At 42.4% G+C, this 25,299-nt stretch overlaps 3 protein-coding genes across 3 annotated transcripts; all 3 read left to right on the top strand.

Moving 5' to 3' along the window:
* The first annotated feature begins 3,605 nt into the window (after positions 1 to 3,605).
* Positions 3,606 to 4,121, top strand: LOC135887479 (olfactory receptor 5G9-like). The gene has a single exon (XM_065415224.1). The coding sequence runs from the start codon at positions 3,606 to 3,608 to the stop codon at positions 4,119 to 4,121; it is 516 nt and encodes a 171-aa protein (XP_065271296.1).
* A 5,386-nt stretch (positions 4,122 to 9,507) lies between these two features.
* Positions 9,508 to 10,440, top strand: LOC135887913 (olfactory receptor 5V1-like). The gene has a single exon (XM_065415712.1). It carries the CDS (start codon positions 9,508 to 9,510, stop codon positions 10,438 to 10,440), a length of 933 nt encoding a protein of 310 aa, XP_065271784.1.
* A 12,537-nt stretch (positions 10,441 to 22,977) lies between these two features.
* LOC135887804 (olfactory receptor 5V1-like) lies at positions 22,978 to 23,916 on the top strand. The gene has a single exon (XM_065415567.1). It carries the CDS (start codon positions 22,978 to 22,980, stop codon positions 23,914 to 23,916), a length of 939 nt encoding a protein of 312 aa, XP_065271639.1.
* Positions 23,917 to 25,299: the final 1,383 nt, after the last annotated feature.

The raw sequence follows: 25,299 nt of genomic DNA on the forward strand, positions 1-25,299 counted from the left end.
ATCTTCCTTTTAAAAACACATTCTGCGGCTCGGGGAGCAGTTGTCAGTCAATTTTACTTCTTAAATAATTAAGGATTTTTCTTGTCCACTCATAATGAGGCTTTGTCTCTTTTTTGAGGGATGCTTCTACAATCATCAATTTGTTAATCTTCTATCACCAATAGGTTTGATCTCTCTCCACCACTGTCCGTGCAATGATCTCTATATAAATCTTTCAAATCTTTTTTGGCAGTTTGCTTTCTCCTTTCTTTCATGCTTTCTTGGGCTTGGATGCAGCTCAGTCATTGCTTGTTATCGTGACCAGATGATCTTTATTCTGGTTAACGCCTCATATATTTTGCTATTATAGTCTTCATTGTCAATTGCTTCTTCCACAGATAGCAGAGGTTTTCCTTCATCACATCATGGGATGTACATCCTGTCCATGACCTGGTTGCTATCTAATATCCTATGCATTACCGGCAGCTGTCTTCTTTGGATGTTAATTTTTTCTTCTCCTCTTGATTCCACGTGATCACTCCAGCAATGTTCTGTACTACTGGCATCCCCCCACATATTAAGTCTAAGAATTTGATCTGAGCCATTGAGTTTTCTCTGTAGGATAGTTCTTATACATCTGTAATATTCTTTCCTCACTTTTTCTTATGCTGTAGCTCCAACAGTTCCCTGATTCCAAGATATTTGTAGGGGTCATACTGAGATATCATAGATAGTTCCTTAATTAACCTGTATGTCATGAGGTTGTACCAGTCTGGCCATCTTTACAGATGCTGACACACAGTTAGCCAACCCACCCGTAGTTTTATATCTTCACCAAACTTTTCCACACATCATCAATCTCTGTAGCTCCTTTTTGTGACTGTTCATGTAGTTTCAGATTGCTCATGTCTAACAAATGGTTAACTGGTTTTTGGTCTTTGCTGATATGGTAAATTGTGGTTATCTCAACAAGCATCCATTTCAGTGGCAGCATGGCTACCACAAACAGCACTGGTGCTGAGGAATCCCCTTGAAATATTTCTCTTTTAATTTGAACCTCATCAATCGAGTGCTCCAGTTAAACATAGATTGCTGCAGAAAGGAAATGATGTCTGGATGAACCTTGGACATTTTCAGTGTCTCAATGACCCTTGATTGTGAGACACTGTTGGGTGCTCTCTGGTAGTCTACCCACAAAATCGCTAACTTTTTCCTTTCTTTGTTTTGCATCTTGTGATCTTCCTGTTTAGCCAGAGGTGGCCTTTTGTTCCTTTCATGTTTACTGTGCTGCCTTTTTGCTCAGGAACCAGCATTCCATTGTGAACTAGCACTATCCAGATCTTCTTTCCCAGAATTATTGTTAGAAGTTTCCATATAGCTGGTAAACACGTGGTCAGTCTATAATTCATAGGATCAATACAACCTTCTTTCTTTCTTTCTTTCTTTCTTTTTCCTGTATGAGAAGAGTTCTCCCTGTCACCATCCATCAGATTTCCTTCCAGAAGCAGTGAAACTCTTCAGTGTCATTTATTGGCTCTCTATGTTTGCCTGTTCTGTTTTTTAACATCAATCAGATGAAAGAATCTTCTCCAGTCTCTGGTGAAATGACTGTTCTCTTTATACTAATAAGTCTGTGCTGAAATCTTTCAAGTCCATGACTCTAAGTCAGAGGTGGGCAAACTATGGCCCATGGGCCACATCCGGCCCACAGGACTGTGCTGCCTGGACCCTGAGCTCCTGGTCCGGGAGGCTCACCCCCGGCCCCTGCCCTGCTGTTCCCCCTCCCCCAAAACCTCAGCTCGCTTTCTCCGCTACCAGCACAATGCTCTAAGCGGCGGGGTTGTGAACTCCTGGGGAAGCTCCGCTGCAGAGCCGGGCCTTACACGGTGCAGTGGTGGCGTGGCCTGGTTCCAGCCGGGCGGCATGGCTGTAGGGCCATCAGCCACCGGTGCTCCAGGCAGCACAGGAAGGGGGCACAGAGCACGGGGCAGGGGAGTTCAGGGAGGTGTTCAGGGGTCAGGAGTGTGGCTAGGAGTCGGGGTGGTTGGAACAGGGGGTTGAATGGGGCAGGGGTCCTGGGGGGGCAGTCAGGAAGGAGCGGGGGTTGGATGGGGCGGCATGGGGCAGTCAGGGGCAGGGGTTCCGGGAGCAGTCAGGGGACATGGAGAAGGGGTGGTTGGATGGGGCAGGGGTCCCAGGGAGGCCATCAGGAATGAGAGGAGGGGTTGGATGGGTCAGCGGGGGTCCAGGGTTGGTCAGGGGACAGGGAGCGGGAGGAGGTGGCTGGGATAGGGATCCCAGGGGTCTGTCAGGGAAAAAAGGGGGTTTGGATGGCGCGGGAATCCCAGGGGGGGCAGATAGGAGGTGGGGGCCGGGCCACGACCTCCTCCCCTAACCGGCCCTCTGTACAATTTACAAAACCTGTTGCGGCCCTCAGGCCAAAAAGTTTGCCCTCCCCTGCTCTAAATGATCAGCTTCTCTTTACATTATTCCTTCATAACTCTCATATCCTTTCACTCAGCTGATATTTCATCTCCAAGGCTGTTTGCTGCTCTTTTCTCTTAAACGATTTTTCTCATATTCATCCAGTAGGCTGGTATCTCAACAAAAAAGCATACTCTTCTCTTTTAACCTTAATTTCCATGGAGGTTCTTGAAGATAGGAAGTTTTCCAATGGTTCATATGTTCAGATGACTTGACGTTAAACAATGATCTGCTACTGTTACTGTAGCATAAATTATATAATTGTACTGGCTAATCCTTGTTGTTTTTTTCTCCAGTTTCCTTGAACACTTCATTAAGTGCTTGCATTATGTCATCCAGTGTGTGATGGTCTGCACATTTTACAGTTGGTAGCGCTGCATGATCAATCTGCATGATCAGTCTGCATGATCTTGATTAAGAAATCCTTCATATTTTCTTTACTTTCTTCAGGTGCTCTTTCACTCTTATTTGTCCTCAAATTTTCTTCCATTTCTGGCTTCTGTTTTAATCTATGTCACTGCTCCCACCAAAATGTTTGTATGTAGTTCTACCTGACTAATCTCCCTTTTCAGGCTTTCAATCTCCTTTGTGTAAATTCTCCTCTTTGGAATAAAGCTCCATAGGCATAAATGGGCCAAATCGCCAGCTGCTGTAAATCAGACGTAGATCTATTGAAGTTAATAGGACAGATGAAAGAGATATTAGGAAAGAGAGAGACAACAAGTGTGACTCTATATCCTGGTGGTTAGGGCACTCACCTCCAGATGCAGGAGGCTGAGTATCCAGTCCCTCTGCTCCAAAGCTTTTTTTATTATTTAACCACAGTGGAACAGCTTCAACAGGAGAGAATGAGGGAGCCCTATGTCCAACTGTCCCAATGTCACAGTTGAGCAGAGTTTCTGTGAATACCAGTGGGGCATGATCCTGGGATTTAGGCAACTAAAGGAGTAGTTTGGTGCCAAAGTCCTTTTCTGCATCTAGCCCATTTTTGTCTATTTTAAATACACATTTAATAGGATGTAGTAGGCCTCTCTTTACATTCATCCTACTAATCAGATGATGTCCACAGGCCATTTCAATTTACTTGTGTGTTAATTTTATTTTTTCCAGTCTGACAGGTCAGCTTTCCTGAGTAAGGATCAATGGGAAATCAAACCAAGGTGACTGAATTTATTATCCTGGGACTTTCCAATAACCTGCAGATGCAGATTTTTCTCTTCCTGGGGTTTTTAGTTGTCTACCTAGTGACGCTTTTGGCAAACATGGTGATCATGCTGGTGATAAGGGCTGATCCTCACCTTCACACCCCAATGTACTTCTTCCTGTCTCATTTATCCTTTGTTGATATCTGCTATTTCTCAGCCATTGTCCCTAATATGTTGGTGCATTTCCTAGCAGAGCACAAAACCATTTCTGTCAATAGCTGCATTGAACAGATGTTCTTCTTTTTTCTATTAGCTGCTACTGAAATTTGTATTCTCTCAGCGATGGCTTATGATCACTACGCTGCCATCTGTGACCCACTGCGTTACATGGACACAATGAGCACAAGGATCTGTGTTCAGCTGGCGAGTAGTGCATGGGCGATAGGCTTCTTCCATGCCCTTCTTAACACTGTTTCTGCCCTCATGTTTCTCAAGTACTGTCAATCTTATTAAAAAAAAGAGCATAGAATGTGGATAGCTTGTGTCTCAGCTCAGGTATCTGACACTTTGGGCCAAAGCCTCAGCTAGTCTAAATCAGTGTGGTTCCATTGAACTCAGCAGGACACATCCCCATTTGGTAGAAGAGACACTGGAGCAAATGGGACGGGATCCTGGGTCTCCATCTAGGGTGAGTGCTAGAAGCACCAAGATCTAGAGCCATTCATGCTCTCTCTCGACCAATATCTCTTTCAATCTGACCCACTGACTTGAATGGAGCTATGGCCAATTTATACCACTTGAGGATCTGGCCAGTTCTATGAAAAGAACATCTTTGTCTATTGCAGTCTGTAGTTCTTCTAGAGTATTTTGTTGAAAACCCTATTTAATATCTGTAGTATCTTATAGGATTCATCCCTTTTAATGTCCATCTCTAAGAATAATAAATAGTGTGATCCCCAGCTGGGCCACGGTGCACATAGGAATTAAGGCTCTATTAGGAGAGATTGAGAGAGACACATATCAAGTATCCCATATCGCAGTGGTTAGGACACCCACATGGGAGGGAGCAGATCCCTTTTTAAAATGTTTCTCCTTATCAGGCACTCAAAAAGGGTCTGCTACATCCCTGACTACTAGGATAAAAGCTGAGGGGTTTCCTCCCCCTAATTCCTTCTTCTTTTCTCCCCTCTCTCACCATGGTTTCTTGCCATCTTAGGTGGGATAAGAAGTTTTCCAGCTGATAATTCCAAGGTGAAGGAGGTGCCTTCCCCCAGAGGAGATAGGGACTGAACTCCTGTGATAGCTGCGGGATTTAGAACACAACCCTCTGCTTGGCCTTTCCCATTGGCTAAGGAACCATCTGTCATGTTGGCTTTTTAAAATCCCATTCTTAGGTGCCTATGTCTCCACTTTCTCTGTGTAGGGAGCCTGGCCGCCCAACTCAGGCTCTGGAAACTAAGTGATTAGAAAAAATCACCTAAAAGTTATCCACTAAAATGCTCAGCATTAGAACAGCTATGTCTCTTTGTGAACTCTGGATGTAAATTGACATAGCGCCATTAAATCAATGGAACTAGGTGGATTTACATGAACTGGGAATCTGGCCCATAGTGTCCATATTCTAAAGTGATTTTACATTCCTCACATTTCACTCACCATTGAGTTGGGAAGACCCGTGTGTCATCAAGTTTCCACTTAAATCCTAAACATAATAGGAAGTGGTGCTGGCACTATGCACCCAGTGAAATTCCCCCTTAGATGCAGCACCACAGCTGGTGGAAAGCAACATGACTCCACTGAAAGAAACAGGGCTACACCGATATATGTCAGCTGAGGATCTTGCCTCAGTGAATAAAGTTATGATTCAGAATCCACCTTTTGTCAAAGTTGAATTGCAGAGATATCGTCTCAGGTAAATGAAGAGTCAGCCAGCAGGCTGGGATTTTCAAAAGAATTTGGCAAGTTAGGTGCCCTACTCCTATTGGATGGGGAAAATGTAGTCCCAGTGACATGCCCAAGGTCAGTCAGAAAGTCAGTGGAGAGGAAGATATTGAAGCCTGATCTATTCCATTCCTGTCTCTGACTTGAATCACACAATCATCCATGTTCCCACTGGTAGTCCCATATCTCTTCCCATCTCAGCCTTGTACTAAAAGAATGAACTCCCTTCCCAGTTAAGAAAGACACCACCCTCTCCTCCCAGTTTCACAGGGAGAATTTCTTCTTTCACATTCTTCACAACAAATGAATAGAGCTGGTTGAAAATGGGAATATTTTCATGACGAAAATCATGCCCCTCTTTCTCATCAAAATTCACAACTTTTGCAACCAGCTCATTGAATAGAAAATATCATTATTTAGCTACTCTCACCTCCTGCTTTTGCAGGGTGTCCTGCCTATTAAGCATCACTCTGTTGGACTGTAATTTCTTTAGAACAGGAATGATGACCAATTCTATGTTTGTTAGTTCTGGTTAAAAACTTTCCCCATGTTTGGAAAGCAAAGTCTGAAAGTGTTGTTTCTTCAAGATAGAAATTTTCTGTGGGAAAATCTGAATTTTGAAGAAAAATATTTCTTTTTTTGGGGGGGGGGGAAGATTCCTTTTCAGTTTTACATCTAAAATGAAATGAAAGTTTTATTTCAAAATGTCCAATTAAAATGAGAACTTTCATTTTGAATTGATATTTTCACTTAAATTGACAACAAAATGACTCATCTCAAGCTCATTGTAAATAAAAATGTTCATTTAACATGAAAGATTTCATTTGAAATGGACACTTCAAGAGGAAATGTTTTGTTACAATCAAATTTAAAAATGAAATATTTAGTCATTTCCTCATCCTAGGCTCTTGAAATGTCAACATTTTCATGAGATGAAAAATTCTCTCTCTTTGGCCCTGTTGGGATTAAACAAAATGTCAAAATATGGAGCTTCCTGTGTGATGAAAATTTCTGTATCATATCTAATATTTGTACACTGCCAAGTATAACAAGGAACTGATTTCATAGTTTCAAAAGCCAGAAGGGACCTGAGTGATCCCCTAGTCTGACCTCCTATATAACACAGGACAGATTAGATAGATAGACTGAGACACTGAAGAGACCACTTCTTTATTATCTATTATATTTAAGCTCTCTGAGTCATAGACTCTCTTTAATTTCATTTTAAGCACAGAGACTAGTATTTTGTTGGTGCTTAATGGAGATTGATGGTAATAACCTTCTGTAATTTGGGGGAAAGAACCTCACAGATGGACTGCAGAGTTTAATACATGTTGTAATAATTCAGCCTAGTTTACCTTCACTGTGAGCTCAACTGCAGAATGTATGTGACAGTTCATCAGATGTCACAGTAGCCTATAATAGCAAATGGTGATGGAAAAAGACAATAAAGGGAGTGAGAAAGAGAGACTGAATTAGTCCAAAGGAAAAGGTCTCCTGATAGAACTCACAAACTGTGCTAAGATCATGCCTCATAAATAAGACACTGATTTTTCAGTCTCACATGGTATCAAATGAGGCCTAATTAGTGAGCAAAGTGATGAGGGGATGGGCTATTGCACCCATCAGTCCCTTTTGGAGTTCTTAAAGAAAGAGACTTTGAGTAGAAAAGTTGGCTACTGGAGTGAGCGTCACCATCATGGCTAACACCCGCACTGTTTCCTGGGACCCCAGAACTTCTTCATCCTAATCCTGAGAGACGTCCTGACCAGACTGGTCCAGAGAGAGGGAGGAAGATGACACCACCACTGGCTCCAGCTAAATCCCAAATACCGCCTGAGATGTGAGACTTTCTCTTGCTCTGTCTTCCTCTTCTTCTCCCCGCCTCCTTTTCCTTCGCCACTTTATTTCTTCTCTTTCCTATCCCTCCCCTTTTCCCTTCTGTCTAATGAGAGTTTGGCCACTCAGTCCCTACTCTGTAGCAATGCATGGGATTCTTCCATCCTAAGTGCAGGACTCTGCACTTGTCCTTATGGAACCTCATCAGATTTCTTTTGGCCCAATCCCGTAATTCGTCTAGGTCTCACTGTGTCCTATCCCTACCCTCCAGCATATCTACCACTTCTCCCAGTTTAGTGTCATCTGCAAACCTGCTGAGGGTGCAATCCACACCATCCTCCAGATCATTAATAAAGATATTGAACAAAGTCGGCCCCAGGACCAGGGCTGGCTCCAGGCACCAGCGAAGGAAGCAGGTGCCTGAGGAGGGCAATAGAAAGGGGTGGCAGACAATCCGTTTTGGGGCGGCGGCAATTCGGCGGCAGCTGAATCGTTCCGCTTCAGTCTTCAGCAGCAATTCGGCGGCAGGTCCTTCACTCCGTCTTCCTCTTCGGCGGCACTTTGGCATCAGCTCAATCGGGTTTTTCTATTTTTTTTTCTTTTTTCGCCACTTTGGGTGGCAAAAAAGCTGGAGTCGGCCCTGCCCGGGACAGACCCTTGGGTACTTTGCTTGATACCGGCTGCCAACTAGACCTGGAGCCATTGATCACTACCCATTGAGCCCGATGATCTAGGCAGCTTTCTATCCACCTTACAATCCATACATCCAGCCCATACTTCTTTAACTTGCTGGCAAGAATGCTGTGGGAGACCGTATCAAAAGCTGTGCTAAAGTCAAGGAATAATTCTGGGATGTATTAACAGGAGTGTTGTTAGGAAGACACGAGAAGTAATTCTTCCACTCTACTCCACACTTATTAAGCCTCAACTGCAGTATTGTGTCCTGCACTGGGCGCCACATTTTAGGAAATGTGTGGGCAAACTGGAAAAAGTCCAGAGAAGAGCAACAAAAATTATTAAAGGTCTAGAAAACATGACCTATGAGGGAAGATTGAAAAAAAAATTGGATTTCTTTAATCTGGAGAAGAGAAGACTGAGAGGAGACATGATAACAGTTTTCAAGTACATAAAAGGTTGTTAAAAGGAGAAGGGAGAAAAATTGTTCTTCTTAACCTCTGAGGATAAGACAAGAAGCAATGGGCTTAAATTGCAGCAAGGGTGGTTTAGTTAGACATTAGGAAAAACATCCTAACTGTCAGAGTTGTTAAGTACTGCAATAAATTGCCTTGGGAGGTTATGCAATCTCCTTCATTGAAGATTTTTAAGAGCAGGTTGGACAAACACCTGCCAGGGATGGTCTAGATAATACTTAGTCCTGCCATGAGTGCAGGGGACTGGAGTAGATGACTTCTCGAGGTCCCTTCCAGTTCTATGATTCTTATTCTTCTTGAAAAATCCTAATGATTTTAATAGGTAAGAATCCAATTATATACTACAGATATTAAATAGGGTTTTCAACAAAATAGTCTAGAACAACTGACAGACTGTAATGGAGAAGGAGATTATTTTTTATAGATTTGGCCAGATGTCCAGCTATTGTAAATTGGCCATAGTTTCATTGCAGCCAATCAGAGAGAGAGAGAGAGAGAGAGAAATTCCTCTATAGCCTGGTGGTTTGAACACTCACCCTGGATGCAGAAGACCAAGTATCCAGTAACCCTGCACTGCCTCTTTTTGTGATTTATCCACAGAGGAACAGCTTCAAGAGGAGAGCCTGAGGGAGTCCCACATCAGACTATCCCTTAGTCAGAGCTGAGCAGGGTATTTGTGAATACCAGTAGGACCTGATTCTGGGATTTAGGCGTCTAAAGTGGCAGGTGCCCAAGGCCTTTTGTGTAGCCAGCCTATTTTGTCTATTTAAAATACACAAATACCATCTGACATCTCTCTCTCTAAATTTAGTCTACTTAAAACACGTATTTTACAGAATGGAATAGGACGCTCTTTACATTCATCCTATGGAACAGATGATCTCCACATACTCTTTCAGTTTATTTTTATGATAAGTGTTAATTTCATTTTTTTTCCTTGTCTTCCAGGTCACAGATTTCCTGAATAAATGAAAAATCAAACCACGGTGACCGAATTTATCCTCCTGGGTCTTTCCAGTGACCCACAGATGCAGCTTTTCCTCTTCCTGGTGTTTTTAGTTATTTACCTAATAACTCTGGGTGGTAACATAGTAATCATGTTGGTGATAAGAACTGATTCTCACCTTCACACCCCTATGTACTTCTTCCTCTTCCATTTATCCTTTGTTGATATCTGCTATTCCTCGGTCACGGTGCCTAATATGCTGATTAACTTACTCGCAGACCACAAAACTATTTCTGTCAATGGCTGCATTACTCAGATGTTCTTCATCCTCCTCTCAGCTGGTGCTGAAGTTTTCATTCTCTCAGCCATGGCTTATGACCGCTACGCTGCCATCTCTGACCCATTGCATTACATGGAGAGAATGAGCAAAGGAATCTGTGTTCTGCTGGTGAGTGGGACATGGACCACGGGCTTCTTTTATGCCCTTCTTAACACTGTTTTTACTCTGAAGTTGCATTTCTGTGGGTACAACCAAATCCATCATTTCAGCTGTGAGCTCCCTCCTCTATTACATCTGTCCTGCACTGAGACCTTCACCAGTCAAGTGGTGCTTCTTACTTCTATTGCGATATTTGGATCAAGCTCCTTTCTCTTCACCCTAATCTCCTACATTCACATAATCTCCACTATCCTGAGGATACGCTCTGCGGAGGGCAGGCGTAAAGCCTTCTCCACCTGCAGCTCCCACCTTATTGTGGTTGGTTTGTTGTACTTGACAGCTTTTTTCCAGTACACAAAACCCAGCTCAGTCTCCTCTGTGGCTCTGGATGAAATTTTCTCCGTCCAGTACTGCATCCTAACCCCCATGTTAAACCCCATCATCTACAGCCTGAAAAATAAGGAGGTGAAAACAGCTGTAGGGAAAATGTTGGGGAAAATCAAATTTCTCAAGTAGTGTCAATGTTATTATTTTTTTTAATGAGCATAGAACTGTGGGTAACTTGTGTTTGGGAGATTCTCAGCTCAGGTATCTGACATTTTGGGCCAAAGCCTCAGCTGTGGCTCCATTGAACTCAGCAGGCCATATCCCCATTGGGTAGAAGAGACACTGGAGCAAAGGGGACGGGATCCTGTTGTGGTGTTGCACCCCATAAGACTTTATGGAAATATGCTTATGAATGTATATGACATAACTAGAATATGTTTTATGCTACCTATGCCATGTAACATATCTATGTGAAGGTTATGATCTACTGAATATATTCATCCTATTTGTATGCATGTGTTATTGTTGTATTTGAAGTTAGGAATACTGGCTGTATACATGTTTGGTTTTTAAATAGCCTTAGGAAGGCATTTGGTCAGCTTCTTTAGAAAGGAATTTGCAAGTTAAGTGCCCAATCAAGAAGCACTTAATGGAAAATGGATCTTGGAAGGCTCCAATCCACATAAGTCTACATGAGGACGTTCAATGTAGCGTGTGAAACATGGCTGCTACCTGTAAGTTCTGAGTCATGCATGGACATGTGACTTGCCCATGTGACTCCAAAACTCCATCTTGTAGCTGGAATTCTACACAGGGGGAGTGAGGGGTATCCACCCAGAAGAGAGAGTCTATTTAAACCCCTGGGAGACCCCTCCATTTTGTCTTCAGCTAGCTCAAAAGAGAGCCTCTCCACCCCCAAGGATACCTGAAAGAATCTGGAACAAAGGACAGTAACTACAAGGGTGTGAGTGATTGCTGGACCCAGACTAGAAGGAGACTAGTCTGTAAAAGGAAGCTTACTGGAACTCCTCTGAGGGTGAGGTATTATCTGTATTCAGTTTTCTTACTGTATTATGCATAGACTTGCAGGTTTTTATTTTATTTTACTTGGAACCTCTTAAATCCTACTTTCTGTATTTAATAAAATCACTTTTTACTTATTAACCCAGAGTAGGTATTTATACCGGGGGGCAAACAGCTGTGCATATCTCTCTATCAGTGTGTTAGAGGGCGAACAATTTATGAATTTACCCTGTATAAAGCTTTATGTTTATGTTTTGTGTAAAACAAATTTATTTGGGGTTTGGACCCCATTGGGAGTTGGGCATCTGAGTGTTGAAGACAGAAACACTTCTTAACCTGCTTTCAGTTCAAGCCTGCAGCTGTTGAGGGACGTGGCTCAGACCTGGTTCTGGGTTTGCAGCAGGCTAGTGGGTCTGGCTCAAACCAGGCAGGAGACTGAAGTCCCAAGCTCCCAGGGCAGGAGAGCAGGGGCAGAAGTAGTCTTGGCACATCAATTGACAGCCCCAAGGGGGTTTCTGTGATCCAACCCGTCACACCTGGGTCTCCATCTTGGGTGAGTGCTAGAAGCACCAGGATCTAGAGCCATTCATGCGCACGCTCTCTCTCTCTCTAGGCCAATATTTCTTTCAATCTGACCTGCTGACTGCAATGGAGCTATGGCTAATTCATACCACTTGAGGATCTGGCCAGTTCTATGAAAAGAACATCTTTGTCTATTGCAGTCTGTAGTTCTTCTAGAGTATTTTGTTGAAAACCCTATTTAATATCTGTAGTATCTTATAGGATTCATCACTATTAATGTCTCTGTCTCCACTAATAATAACTAATAATGAGTGTGATCCCCAGCTGGGCCAAGATGCACAAAGGAATTAAGTCTCTGTTAGGAGAGATTGAGACACATATCAGGAATCCCATATCACAGTGGTTAGGGCACCTACATTATCAGGCACTTGAAAATGGTCTACTGCATCCCTAACTGCTAGGTGAAAAGTTGAGGGGTTTCTTCCACCTAACATCTTCTTGTTCTCTCCCCTCTCTAACCATGGTTTCTTGCCACCTGTTGCCAGATTTGCCCATTATTTTGGGGTATGCTCATTTTTTAGGGTTACTTTTCTGTGGGGGAGGCAGGAGGGGTGTTTCTGTAATTCTATCAATCTACTGCTTGTGTCACTTGTGTCTTCATATCGAGCCCTACTTCTCCCTTCTGCAAGTCCCCTCCCAATGGAGCTATCCTGCAGGACCTGGGTTCCCCAGGGCTGGGTTCCTCCACCCCAGAAACAGCTGAGCACACGCTTGCGCGCACACACACACACATTAGCAGAGCAAGTCTGAGTGGACCAGATCAATCAGCACTACCAAACTGCCACCCTTATATGCCCCTGGACTCAGTAGCCTGGGTCGAGCAGCACTTCCAAGCTGCCACCCTCATCTGTCACAGGTTCAGCATGTCCCTATCCCCACTTCCACATTACAATTGTTCTGGTAGTAAACCTCTTGATGAGCAAACCCCACCGGATTTTTGGACACTACAGGGATCTTTAGCTTAGGTAAGAGAAGCGTTGCTTCAGAGTAAATGGGAAGCCAGAAAAACAGAAGAGTAAAGTTCAGATAGATAGTGAGGGAAGCAACCAGCTTAACCATAAAAGTTATTTATTGAATATATTCAGTAGATCATAACCTTCACATAGATATGTTACATGGCATAGGTAGCATAAAACATATTCTAGTTATGTCATATACATTCATAATGAGTGTGATCCCCAGCTGGGCCAAGATGCACAAAGGAATTAAGTCTCTGTTAGGAGAGATTGAGACACATATCAGGAATCCCATATCGCAGTGGTTAGGGCACCCACATGGGAGGAAGCAGATCCCTTTTTAAAATATTTCTCATTATCAGGCACTTGAAAACGGTCTGCTACATCCCTAACTGCTAGTATAAAAGTTTAGGAGTTTCTTCCACCTAATTCCTTCTTCTTCTCTCCCCTCTCTCGCCATGGTTTCTTGCCACCTGTTACAAGTGACACAAGCAGTACATTGATAGAATTACAGAAACAACCCTCCTCCCCCCCCCCACAGAAAAGTAACTCTAATAAACATACCCCAAAGTAATGGGCAAATCTGGTGTCTTCATATCGAGCCCTACTTCTCCCTTCTGCAAGTCCCCTCCCAATGGAGCTATCCTGCAGGACCTGGGTTCCCCAGGGCTGGGTTCCTCCAGCCCCAGAACCAGCTGAACACGCATGCGCGCACACACACACACATTGACCTGGTCTACTCAGACTTGCTCTGGTAATTAGCACTTCCAAGCTGCCACCCTTATATGCCCCTAGACTCAGTAGTCTGGGTCGAGCAGCGCTGCCACCCTCGTCTGTCACAGGTTCAGCAAGTCCCTAACCCCACTTCCACGTTACAATTGTTCTGGTAGTATCCCTCTTGATGAGCAAATCCCACCGGATTTTGGGGCACTACAGGGATCTTTAGCTTAGGTAAGAGAAGCGTTGCTGCAGAGTAAATGGGAAGCCAGAAAAACAGAAGAGTAAAGTTCAGATAGATAGTGAGGGAAGCAACCAGCTTAACCATAAAAGTTATTTATTGAATAATAGTGATAACCACACAAGGAGAGCCTAAACAATCATAACTGTTATGTTATAAAAGATTACAGAAGTCATATATAGAAAACTATACCTGATCAAACAAGTCAGGGTTAAAAAGTTATACCTGACGTAGAAAAGAAAACAGAGAGAGAGGGAGGGAGGGATCTCAGCACTCCATGAAGCTTGAACTGGTCGGGGTTCCCAGGTGATGGTGGTAGCTCAGCGTCCTGAGTGCTGGAGAAAGGGAGAGTCCCCAGCACGATCAGTCAGGAGAAGATGAAGTCTTAGTGGAACTGATGCAGAGTTTGGATCCATTCATCAGAACACTTACTTGAGCGTGGGTAGGGGTTTTTTGTGTGTGTGTGTGTGTGTAGGGAAACAACAATGGTTCAAGGGAGAACACTAGATTTGTTTATGGGTAAACTGATGACTCAAGGGTTTTCTTTAGGCTAGACAATAGGAGCTGATCACTTTTGGCTATGGGTGGTGTTCCTTCCAGGGAGCTCACAATGCAATTAGGCAGCTTCAGTATTTTGGCTATCAATCAAGGATTCATTACTATATTTGGTCTGGTAACTGCTGAGCTGTGTGTGTGCAGGCATAGGTTCATGAACATCTGGAGCAGAGATCCCCCAGGATGCAATGCTTCCCTGCTTTTCTGGTCCCAGAGTTTGGTGCTGTTCTTGCCTTGGAATCTCTGTTCTCCATTCTGTATGCTAATGGAGATGCCTCCCTGTCCCATCTTTGATGCAGATGAGGCTAGGGGAGTTGCCTTAATCCTATTACCCTTGTTAGGAGGGGTCTAGGTCTGTCTCCCACCACCCTTCACTGCTCTCTGTAAGTCTTTTCTCTGATCGGCTTTGGTTCAAGCAGATCCTGGGGGTGTGTCCTTCATGAGTCAGACAGGCTGGATACTGCACCCTGGTTCCCCGAAAACACAGAGCTGACTGGTATTACAACTTAGGTGGGGTTAGAGGCTTCCCAGCTGAGAGTCCCAAGGTGAAGGAGGTGCCTTCCCCCAGAGAATATATAGAGACTGAACTCCTGTGATAGCTGCAGGATTTAGAACACAACCCTCTGCTTGGCCTTTCCCATTGGCTAAGGAACCATCTATCATGTTGGCTTTTTTTTAATCACATTCTTTGGTACCTATGTCTGCCCGTTCACTGTGTAAGGAGCCTGGCTGCCCAACTCAGGCTCTGGAAACCAAGTGATTGGATGGAAAAATCACCTAAAAGTTACCCACTGCAATGTTCAGCATTAGAAGAGCTATGTCCCTTTGTGAATCTAACTCTGGGTGTAAATTGACATAGTGCCATTACATCAATGGAACTAGGTGAATTTACATGAACTGGGAATCTGGCCCATAGTGTCCATATTCTAAAGTGATTTTACATTCCTCAAATTTCCCTCACCATTGAGTTGGAAAGCCCCGTGTGTCATCGAGTTTCCACTTAAATCCTAAACATAATAGGAAGTGGTGCTGGCACTATGCACCCCAGTGATATTCACCCTTAGATGCAGCATTGCAGCTGGTGGAAAGCAACATAACTCCATTGAAAGAAACCGGGCTACACCGATATATGTCAGCTGAGGATCTTGCCTCAGCGAATAAAGTTATGATTCAGAATCCACCTTTTGTCAAAGTTGGACTTACAGAGATATGGTCTCGAGTAAATGAAGAGTCAACCAGCAGGCTGGGATTTTCAAAAGACTTTAGGCAAGTTAGGTGCCCTACTCCTATTAGATGGGAAAAATGAAGTCACAGTGATATGCCCAAGGTCAGTAAGAAAGTCAGTGGAGAGCAAGTTATTGAAGCTTGATCCATGTGCCACTGGTAGTCCCATATCTCTTCCCATGTCAGCCTAATACTAACAGAATGCACTCCCTGTCCCTGCTAAGAAAGATACCACCCTCTCCTCCCGGTTTCAAGGGAGAATTTCTTCTTTCACATTCTTCACGAAAAATGAATAGAGCTGGTTGAAAATGGGAATATTGTCATAAAAAAAATATGTCCCTCTTTCTTGTTAAAATGCACACCTTTTGCAACCAGCTCATTGAATAGAAAATAGCATGATATAACTTCTGTCCCCTCTTGCTTAGTAGGTGTCCTGCCTACTAATTGTCACTCTGCTGGACTGTAATTTCTTTAGAACAGGAATGATGACCACTTCTATGTTTGTTAGTTCTGGTCAATTTTTTTCCCATGTTTGGAAAACAAAATCTGAAAATGTTCTTACATCAAGATAGAAATTTTCTGTGGGAAAATCTGAATTTTGAATAAAAATATTTCATTTTTTTTGTTGGGGGGAAGATTCCATTTCAATTTGACATTTCAAAATGAAATGAGAGTTTTTGTTTCAAAATGTCCAATTGAAATGAAAACTTTCATTTTGAACTGATATTGTCACTAAAATTGACAATAAAATGACTCCTCTCAAGCTCATTGTAAATAAAAATATTCATTCAATAAGGATTTTGTTTGAAATGGACACTTAAAGAGGAAATGTTTTGTTACAATCAAATTTAAAGATGAAATGTTCAGACATTTCTGCATCCAAACCTTTTAGAAATTTTAATCTCATGAAAATTTTGACATTTCATTTTTTTTGCCCCTGTTGGGATTAAATGAAATGTCAACATATGTAGCTTCCTGTGTGATGGAAATTTCTGTATCATCTCTAATATTTGTACACTGCCAAGTAAAACAAGGAACTGATTTCATAGATTCAAAGGCCAGAAGGGATCACTGTGATCCCCTAGTCTGACCTCCTGTATAACACAGGACAGATTATATATAATAAAGAAGTGGTTTCTCCAGTGTCTCAGTCCATAACATTTAAGCTCTCTGGGTCATAGACTCTCTTTAATTTCATTTTAAGTGCACAGACTGGTATTTTGTTGGTGCCTAACAGATTAGTGGTAATAACCTTCTGTAATTTGGGGGAAAAGAACCTCACAGATGGACTGCAGAGTTCAATACACTTTGTAATAATTCAGCCTACAAACTTACTCTCATTATGAGCTCAACTGTAAAAAAGTATGTGACAGTTCATCAGATGTCACAATAGCCTATAATAGCAAATGGTGATGGAAAAAGACACCAAAGGGAGTGAGAAAGAGAGACTGAATTAGTCCAATGGAAAACGTTTCCTGATAGAACTCACAAACTGTGCTAAGATCATGCCTCATAAATAAGGCAGTGTGAGACCGAAAAATCAGTTAACCAAAATCAGTGTATCAAACTAGGCCTAATTGGTAAGCAAAGTAATGAGGGGATGGGCTACTGCATCCATCAGTCCCTTTTGGGGTTCTTAAAGAAAGAGACTTTGGGTAGAAAAGTTGGCTACTGGAGTGAGCGTCACCATCATGGCTAACACCCGCACTGTTTCCTGGGACCCCAGAACTTCTTCATCCTAATCCTGAGAGACGTCCTGACCAGACTGGTCCAGAGAGAGGGAGGAAGATGACTCCATCACTGCCTCCAGTTAAATTCCAAATACCGCCTAAGATGAGATACTTCCTTTAGCTCCATGTTCCTCCCTTTTGCCCTGCCTCCTTTTCCTTCGCAACTTTATTTCTTCTCTTTCCTATCCCTCCCCTTTTCCCTTCTGTCTAATGAGAGTCTGGCTTAGCAGGACAAGACTGTATACTTAGGAGCACTGCTGTCAGCCTGGGACCAGAAAGAGGCCATTGAAAGTAATGCCCTAAACAGCTGGATGCTGGTACAAGCTTGCCAGGTCTCTAAATGGCTAATAAGACAGTGAGCCATGCCTGTGTTTCTCCAGCTGTGAGGTTGCAAATGAGAGTCAACCCCAGAGACTGAAGCTGCATTTTCTATTTTTGCTGTCCCTTACTCTCCCCTTGTGTGTGTTTTTCTTTTGTTTTGTCTTCTAGCAAACAGGATCGGATTTGAACAAGAACAGCAAGGATAGCTCCCACACAGCTCTACTAACTTCTCCTCTTTTCCCCAAAAGAACAGTTATTACCATCTTTAATGCCATCTAAAAGTCTGTTGAACAAGGGTGTGTTTTTTTTCCTTCCAAAAACTTCCTTCAGCTAAAGCGGAGGGGAATAACGGAAGTTGTTAAAATAAAAGCTTTATTTAACACTTTCCTTTTCAAAGACTTAAATTGTTTGTCCTCCTTTTCTGTGTCTTTAATAAAAGCCATAAAGGATGTTTAATGGTGTGTTTGACATGGTAACAAGTAGGCTGAGCTCTCTGTATACCAAATTCTGAAGCTTGTTTAATACTGTTTAATGCTGGACAGTGACTGGGATATGTTAACACCTTTGGGGCCATATATTCCATCTAAATTAATAGAACATACAGTGATACACATAAAGTCCTTTGAAATCTTCGGATAAAGGAAGCTGCTGAAGAAAATTGATCGCCTCTTGTACTGCCATTGTCTGTGTCATGGGAACATAGGTTATTGAGTCTTCCTCTGAACAGCTGGTTCTGGTCACTGCCAGAAAGAGGATTCTAGACTACATGGCAGGTCTGACTCAATATGGCAATTCTTGACAGTACACAGATGTGGGATAATCTGCCCCTATAGCAGAGTCTCTAATTGTTAGAGTTTGGTTTAAGCCCTGAAACTTAAAGTTTAATTATGTGTCTTATTTGTGCATAGAACACCCTCCCAACAGTGGTTCACCAAACAAACACCCACACCCAAAGCAAATATTAAAGAAAGAAAGTCTAACTTGGTTGAATGGGCTTTTTCATTCATCTATTATGTTTATGTGCATCTCTTCTTCTCTATAGACATGATATTGCATGCACTTGAGTGTTTAGACTAAATGGTTGTCAAGTATCAGTTGGTAGCCATGTTAGTCTGTATCCACAAAAACAACAAGGAGTCCGGTGGCACCTTAAAGACTAACAGATTTATTTGGGCATAAGCTTTCATGGGTAAAAAACCTAATTTCTTCAGATGCAGCAATAAACTAAATGGCTGTATCCCCACAGCCTGTCTGCTTTCAGAACTCCAACGGAGGCTAACAGGACTTCCTTTTTTAGACTTACTGATGGACTGAGCCCAATCAAGATTCTGTGTGATCCAAGTCCTGCAGACAAATTCAGAATCTTGGTAGTGGTCCATAGTCACACTTAATTGGAGTATGATTATTCATGTGTTCATCCTATGCACTGGAGTAGCCCTTTTGCAGGATTGGTCACTACATGAATATTTATATGAGCATTTGAGTTTTCACTAAGCCAAACAAATTGAAAAGTAACGTCTACAAGATAGTAATTAGATCTGCATTTTTGAAGGGCTCTGAATTCTGGGCAGCGAGGAAGAGAAAGGAGGAAATCTTGAATACAGTGGAAATGAATATTTAAGATCAGTGGTTGGAGTTACAAGGATGGACCATGTTCGGAACAAAGTAGGGGAAGTGTGAAGGTGATACAAATTACATATATATATAAAAAAAAGCTGAGGGAATCCAGGTTTAGATGGTTTGGCTATGCAAAAATAAAATAGGGAGAACATATAGGAAAGAGGGAGTTAAATTTAGTAGTGAAGGGTAAGAAGTGTTGGAAGACCCCAAATTAGATAGATGGATGTCATAGTAAAGGATTTGGTTAGCTTCTGGGTTTCAGAGGAAATATATACCAAGACAGACTAGAATGGATAAGAAGAACTTGAAGACACAACCACATATAGATGGGAGTAAGCCTAGAGGATTTGAGTGCAGCCAGGGATTCAGACACTATATTGCAAGATTGTCATTATGACAGAAATGACAATATCCTGTAATATCTTGGAAAAACCTTACTGAATTAAGTTTAACATCTTTGGAGTTTTTGTATTAAAAATGCAAATATTTATGTACTGTTGTGAGATTGCATGGAGATTCCTTAGGAGGAAGCAATGAATAATGCAATCTCTGGGAGCTATTAGGAGCTTCAAAGGACTATTGGGGACAATACGAGTGAAGTGGATGTCCTAGGACATTTTGTGGGGGAGAAGGGAATGCAAATGCAGACCCGGATTTAGGGCAGGCAACCCAGGGCTTGGGGGGTGCTGTTTTTGTTGTCAGTGACAAAATACAGATTTACAGATCCTAGTGTGCAAATTTAACTTCTTCTCTGACAGGGATAAATCATGCATGCAAATCATGCACCAAAGTCATGAAATGTGGTACAAATGCAATAAAAAATAAGGTATTCAAAAGTTTAACATTTGGAGGGGGGGCGGCAAAGACGTTTCTGGCCTTGGGCACCATTTGGTCTAGGGCCGGCCCTGTGCAAATGACTCACCTGGAAACCCTTCTTTTGAAGCTGCACTTTGGGCAGAGATTGTCTGGCTGACTACATATGCAAGGTCTCTTCAAAGAGACAAACTCTATAAATGAGTCACTCACAGAGTCAGGCATTGTTCTTGTTCTGAGGTGAGGATGTGAAGAACATGAATCCATAGGAAAATCCCTGAGTGGGGGTTGAAGGACAGCTCTTACCAAAGCCCATGTTGCAGTTCGGGAGATCTCTGGAAAGCTTGTTGTATAGGTTTCTTTTATTCTTTTTTATATATTTTTCTCGGTAGTGACTTACCTTAAGCCTAAAATATGCTTGCTTAGAAAGAGCTGTGTGGTAACTTACAAGCTTAGCAATTACACTGTGTACTGTCTCTGAGGAGAGAAGTGAAGATGGTCTGTTAGGAATAACACAGTGAAGGCAGGTAACTGGTCAGCCTGTCAGAAGGAAGAGTGATGCAAGTCTCCATCCAAGAGAGGTAATGACTGGGGAGCAGGACGCCTGAGACTGGGTGCCCTCAGTGGACCATAGAGGAGAAACACAGGTGCAGTTGTTCTGAACTTTACCAATCATTCCACAGTGAGCCCCATGTAAGGAGCAAACCCCACTCAGCAGACCCTGAGAATCTCCATCCGGTTCATGGCTCCCAGCCCCATGCTCCCTTTCCTAGGGAAAACAATGTCCTTCTGATGAAGGTTTATTTTCCGTATGGTGCTGGCTCACTTCATGTCCACAAGATATGGAATCACTGACCCACAGAGGATGTTCTACCCATTGAACAGTGATGAAAAAGAACTCTGTGTCGCTCGAAAGCTTGTCTTTTTCACTAATAAAAGTGGTCCAACTTGTCACAGAGAGAGAAATGATGATGGAACAATAAATGACACACAGAGAAGTAGAAAGAGAAATAATACTGATAGTCTATCATGATGTAACACATTATACAATTAATAAAAATGTATACTATTCACATCGGGAAATGTTCAGAAATATAGGGGGCAGTTTCTGATCTCTTGAAAAAGTCAGATACCCATGTCAGTGGTTTTCATTAGTCAGTCAAACATTAGCTGCGAATGTTGGCCTTGTTTTGTGCCCTTGAGTTATTTGTGAACTCATCCTGATTTCACTGAATGATTTGACAAATAATTTGAATGGGCAATTTCGTTTGCCCGGGGTTATTCATGACCTGCCGACAGAGCAGGTAAATGGCAACAACATTGAACGGGTGAATACTTTTATGTATCCAGGTAGGGGTCCGCAAATGAAAAAAGGTTGAAAACCACTGGCCTACAAAAATTACAAAATGTAATAGAATTCTTATAGAATTAGCCAAATTTCCCTTTGCACACAATCCGCCTGTGTTGACATTCAGATTCTAGAACAAGGTCCACCTCTTCACTTAGGTATTTGTCTCATGAGTTAATAATGAAAGAGAGGTTATTTTTTGTCTGAGATTATATGGGGACAAATATAGATTGGACATTGGAGAGAACATTGGCTTCATTCCCATTCTCCGTGAAAACCGATGTCAAAATAACCACTGACTTCCATGGGGGCAGGATAGATTCTCTACTATATATAAAGACTGATATTCAGATGTGCAGAATGATGAATCAAAAGTCTCATTGAGTTGCACTTTAAATGACTTAGGAACAAAAGTCCCATTAGTTTTCTACCAGGTCCCCCTTTTCAAAATTATGTCACTGTGCTGAGGGAATGTTTACTTGTAACATTCATTTCTTCTTCTAGAAAAATCCAAATGATTTTAATAGGTAAGAATGTAATTATATACTACAGATATTAAATTGTGTTTTCAACTAGATTTTTTTATACATTTGGCCACATGCCAAGCTATTGTAAATCAGCCATAGTTTCATTGGAGGCAATCTGCCAGTTCCCATGCTGGTGTACCACATTTGTAGCTCTGTTGAAGTCATAAGGCCGGATTAAAGAAACATTAGGACAGAGAGAGAGAGAGAGAGAGAGAGAGAGAGAGAGACTATATAGCCTAGTGGTTAGAGACTTATCCCGGATGCAGAAGACCAAATACCCAGTAACCCTGCTGTGCTTCCTCTCTAATATTTGAGCTAGATTGGATCAGCTTCAAGAGGAGAGATTTAGGGAGCCCCACATCAGCCTGTCTGCTAGTCCCAGCTGAGCAGGGTTTTTGTGAACACCACTGGGGCCAGATTCTGTGATTTAGGCATCTAAAGTGGCAGTTAGGTGCCCCAAACCAGCCCGTGTTGTCTACTTAAAACACACAAAATCCATCCAGGATCTCTGTTTTTCTCTCTCTGAATTTAGTATTTTTCAAACAGACATTGCACAGCCTGGAATAGGGCTCTCTTTACATTCATGCTACTGATCAGATTAACTTCACATGCTAGAACACTCACCACAGATGCAGAAGACCAAGTATCCAGTAACCCTGCACTGCCTCTTTTTATGATTTATCCACAGAGGAACAGCTTGAAGAGGAGAGACTGAGGGAGCCCCACATCAGACTATCCCTTAGTCAGAGCTGAGCAGGGTATTTGTGAATACCAGTAGGACCTGATTCTTGGATTTAGGCGTCTAAAGTGGCAGGTGCCCAAGGCCTTTTGTGTAGCCAGCCTATTTTGTCTATTTAAAACACACAGATACGATCTGACATCCCTCTCTCTCTCTTTCTCTCTAAATTTAGTCTACTTAAAACACGTATTTTACAGAATGGAATAGGACGCTCTTTACATTCATCCTATGGAACAGATGTTCTCCACATACTCTTTCAGTTTATTTTTATGATAAGTGTTAATTTCATTTGTTTTCGCTTGTCTTCCAGGTCATAGTTTTCCTGAATAAATGCCAAAGAAAAATCAAACCACAGTGACTGAATTTATTCTCCTGGGACTTTCCAGTGACCCAGAGATGCAGATTTTCCTCTTCTCAGTGTTTTTAGTTATTTACCTAATCACACTGGGTGGTAACATAGTGATCATGGTGGTGATAAGAGCAGAGTCTCACCTTAACACCCCTATGTACTTCTTCCTCTTCCATTTATCCTTTATTGATATCTGCTATTTCTCGGTCACGGTGCCTAACACACTGAGGAACTTCCTAGCAGTGCACAAAATTATTTCTGTCAATGGCTGCATTGTCCAGATGTTCTTCATCCTCCTCTCAGGTGGTGCTGAAATTCTCATTCTCTCAGTCATGGCTTATGACCACTACGCTGCCATCTGTGACCCACTGCGTTACATGCAGAGAATGAGCAAAGGGATTTGTGTTCAGCTGGTGAGCGGTGCATGGGCAATAAGTTTCTTCCATGCCCTGCTTAACACTGTTTTTACCTTCAAGTTACATTTCTGTGGGCCCAATCAAATCAGCCATTTCATCTGTGAGCTCCCTCCTCTGTTACAGCTGTCCTGCACTGTGACCCTCACCAATCAAGTGGTGCTTCTTACTTCTGTTCTGATATTTGGATCAAGCTCCTTTCTCCTCACCCTGATCTCCTACATTCACATCATCTCTACCATCCTGAGGATACGCTCTGCGGAGGGCAGGCGTAAAGCCTTCTCCACCTGCAGCTCCCACCTGATTGTGGTTGTCTTATTCTACCTGACAGGTTTTCTCCAGTACACAAAATCCAGCTCGGTCTCCTCTGTCATGCTGGATGAAATGTTCTCCATCCAGTACAGCGTCTTGACCTCCATCTTAAACCCCATCATCTACAGCCTGAAAAACAAGGAGGTGAAAACGGCTGTAGGGAAAATGTTGAGGAAATTGAAGTTTCTCAAGTAATGTTGATGATCTTAAATAAATTAAATTACATATTTTTACATCAGATCATAGAACTGTGCATAACTTGTATTTGAGACATTCTCAGCTCAGGTAACTGATGGAAACATTGGGACAAAACTTCAGTTGGTCTAAATCAGTGTAGTGCCATTGAGGTCAGCGGGCCAGATTCCCAGTTGTACAAGAGTCACTGGAGCATGGGGAACTGGACCTTGGGTCTCCTAAATCCAGAGCAAGTGCTCTGAGCACCAGGCTTATAGTCATTCACACATTTCTCCCTTTCCCCTCTCTCCATATCTCTTTAATCTGTCCCTCTGACTTCAGGGGAGCTATGGCCAATTTATACCAGCTGAGGATCTGGCCAATTCTATAAAAAGAATCTCTTCATCTATTAATTTCTTTCTTTCTTTTTGAGTAATTTGTTGAAACTCTATTTAATATCAATTACCTTATTCTACCCTATAATAATAATAAGGATAATATAATAATCATTGGAGCCAATAGGTTTACTCCCCAGGGAGGGCTAGAGCCACAAATAAACTTAGGATTTTAACAGGGGATGTGGGTGACATAACCACCAGGATACACTCATGTGGGTCTCTCTCTAACTCTTGTGTTCAAGCCTGTCTCTATCAAGCACTTGAAGCGGGGCCCTCCCACATTCCAGGTGACTACCCTGACCATTGGGATAAAAGTTATAACCTCCTTCTAATTCCATCTTCTTCCTCCTCCCGACCCAGCTTCATGTAAAAAACCCTTAGGTGGGTTACAGCGTTCCCAGCTGAGAATTACAAGCAGAAGGAGGTGTTATGGAGATAGAAGAAGGGGATATGGGGACTGACCTCTTTGGCAGCAGCAGGGTTTAGAACACACCCCTCGCCTCGGCATCTCCCATTGAATAGGGAAACACCTATCATCATGTTAGAACACAAGAACAAATGAAAGACCATCCCAGATCAGACCAATGGACCATCTGGGATGGTCTCATGTTTCTGCCAGTGGCCAGTGCCAGATTTTTCAGATGGAATGAACAGAACAGACAATTATTGAGTGATACATCCCCTGTCGCCCATTCCCAGCTTCTGGCAGTAAGAGTTTTAGGGACACCCAAAACATGGGGTTGCCTCTCTGGCCTGGACTAATAGCCGTTGATGGACCTAACCTCCATGAATTTATCTAATTCTTTTTTTTTAAACCGTCTCCAGCTCAAGAAAAAGGCAATAAAGGATGTTGTTAATATGAAAATGAAAGTCTGATTTAATATTTACATTTCAAATGCTTTTTTTTATCTTGTCTTTAATATAAAAGTTATAAAGGGAGATTTGTAATGGTGTGTTTGCCAAGGAACGAAGCAGACTGAGGTCTCTGCAACTGAACTCTGAACCT

This window comes from Emys orbicularis, chromosome 13 (genome assembly GCF_028017835.1).
Source record: "Emys orbicularis isolate rEmyOrb1 chromosome 13, rEmyOrb1.hap1, whole genome shotgun sequence".
NCBI classification, from domain to species: Eukaryota; Metazoa; Chordata; order Testudines; family Emydidae; genus Emys; species Emys orbicularis.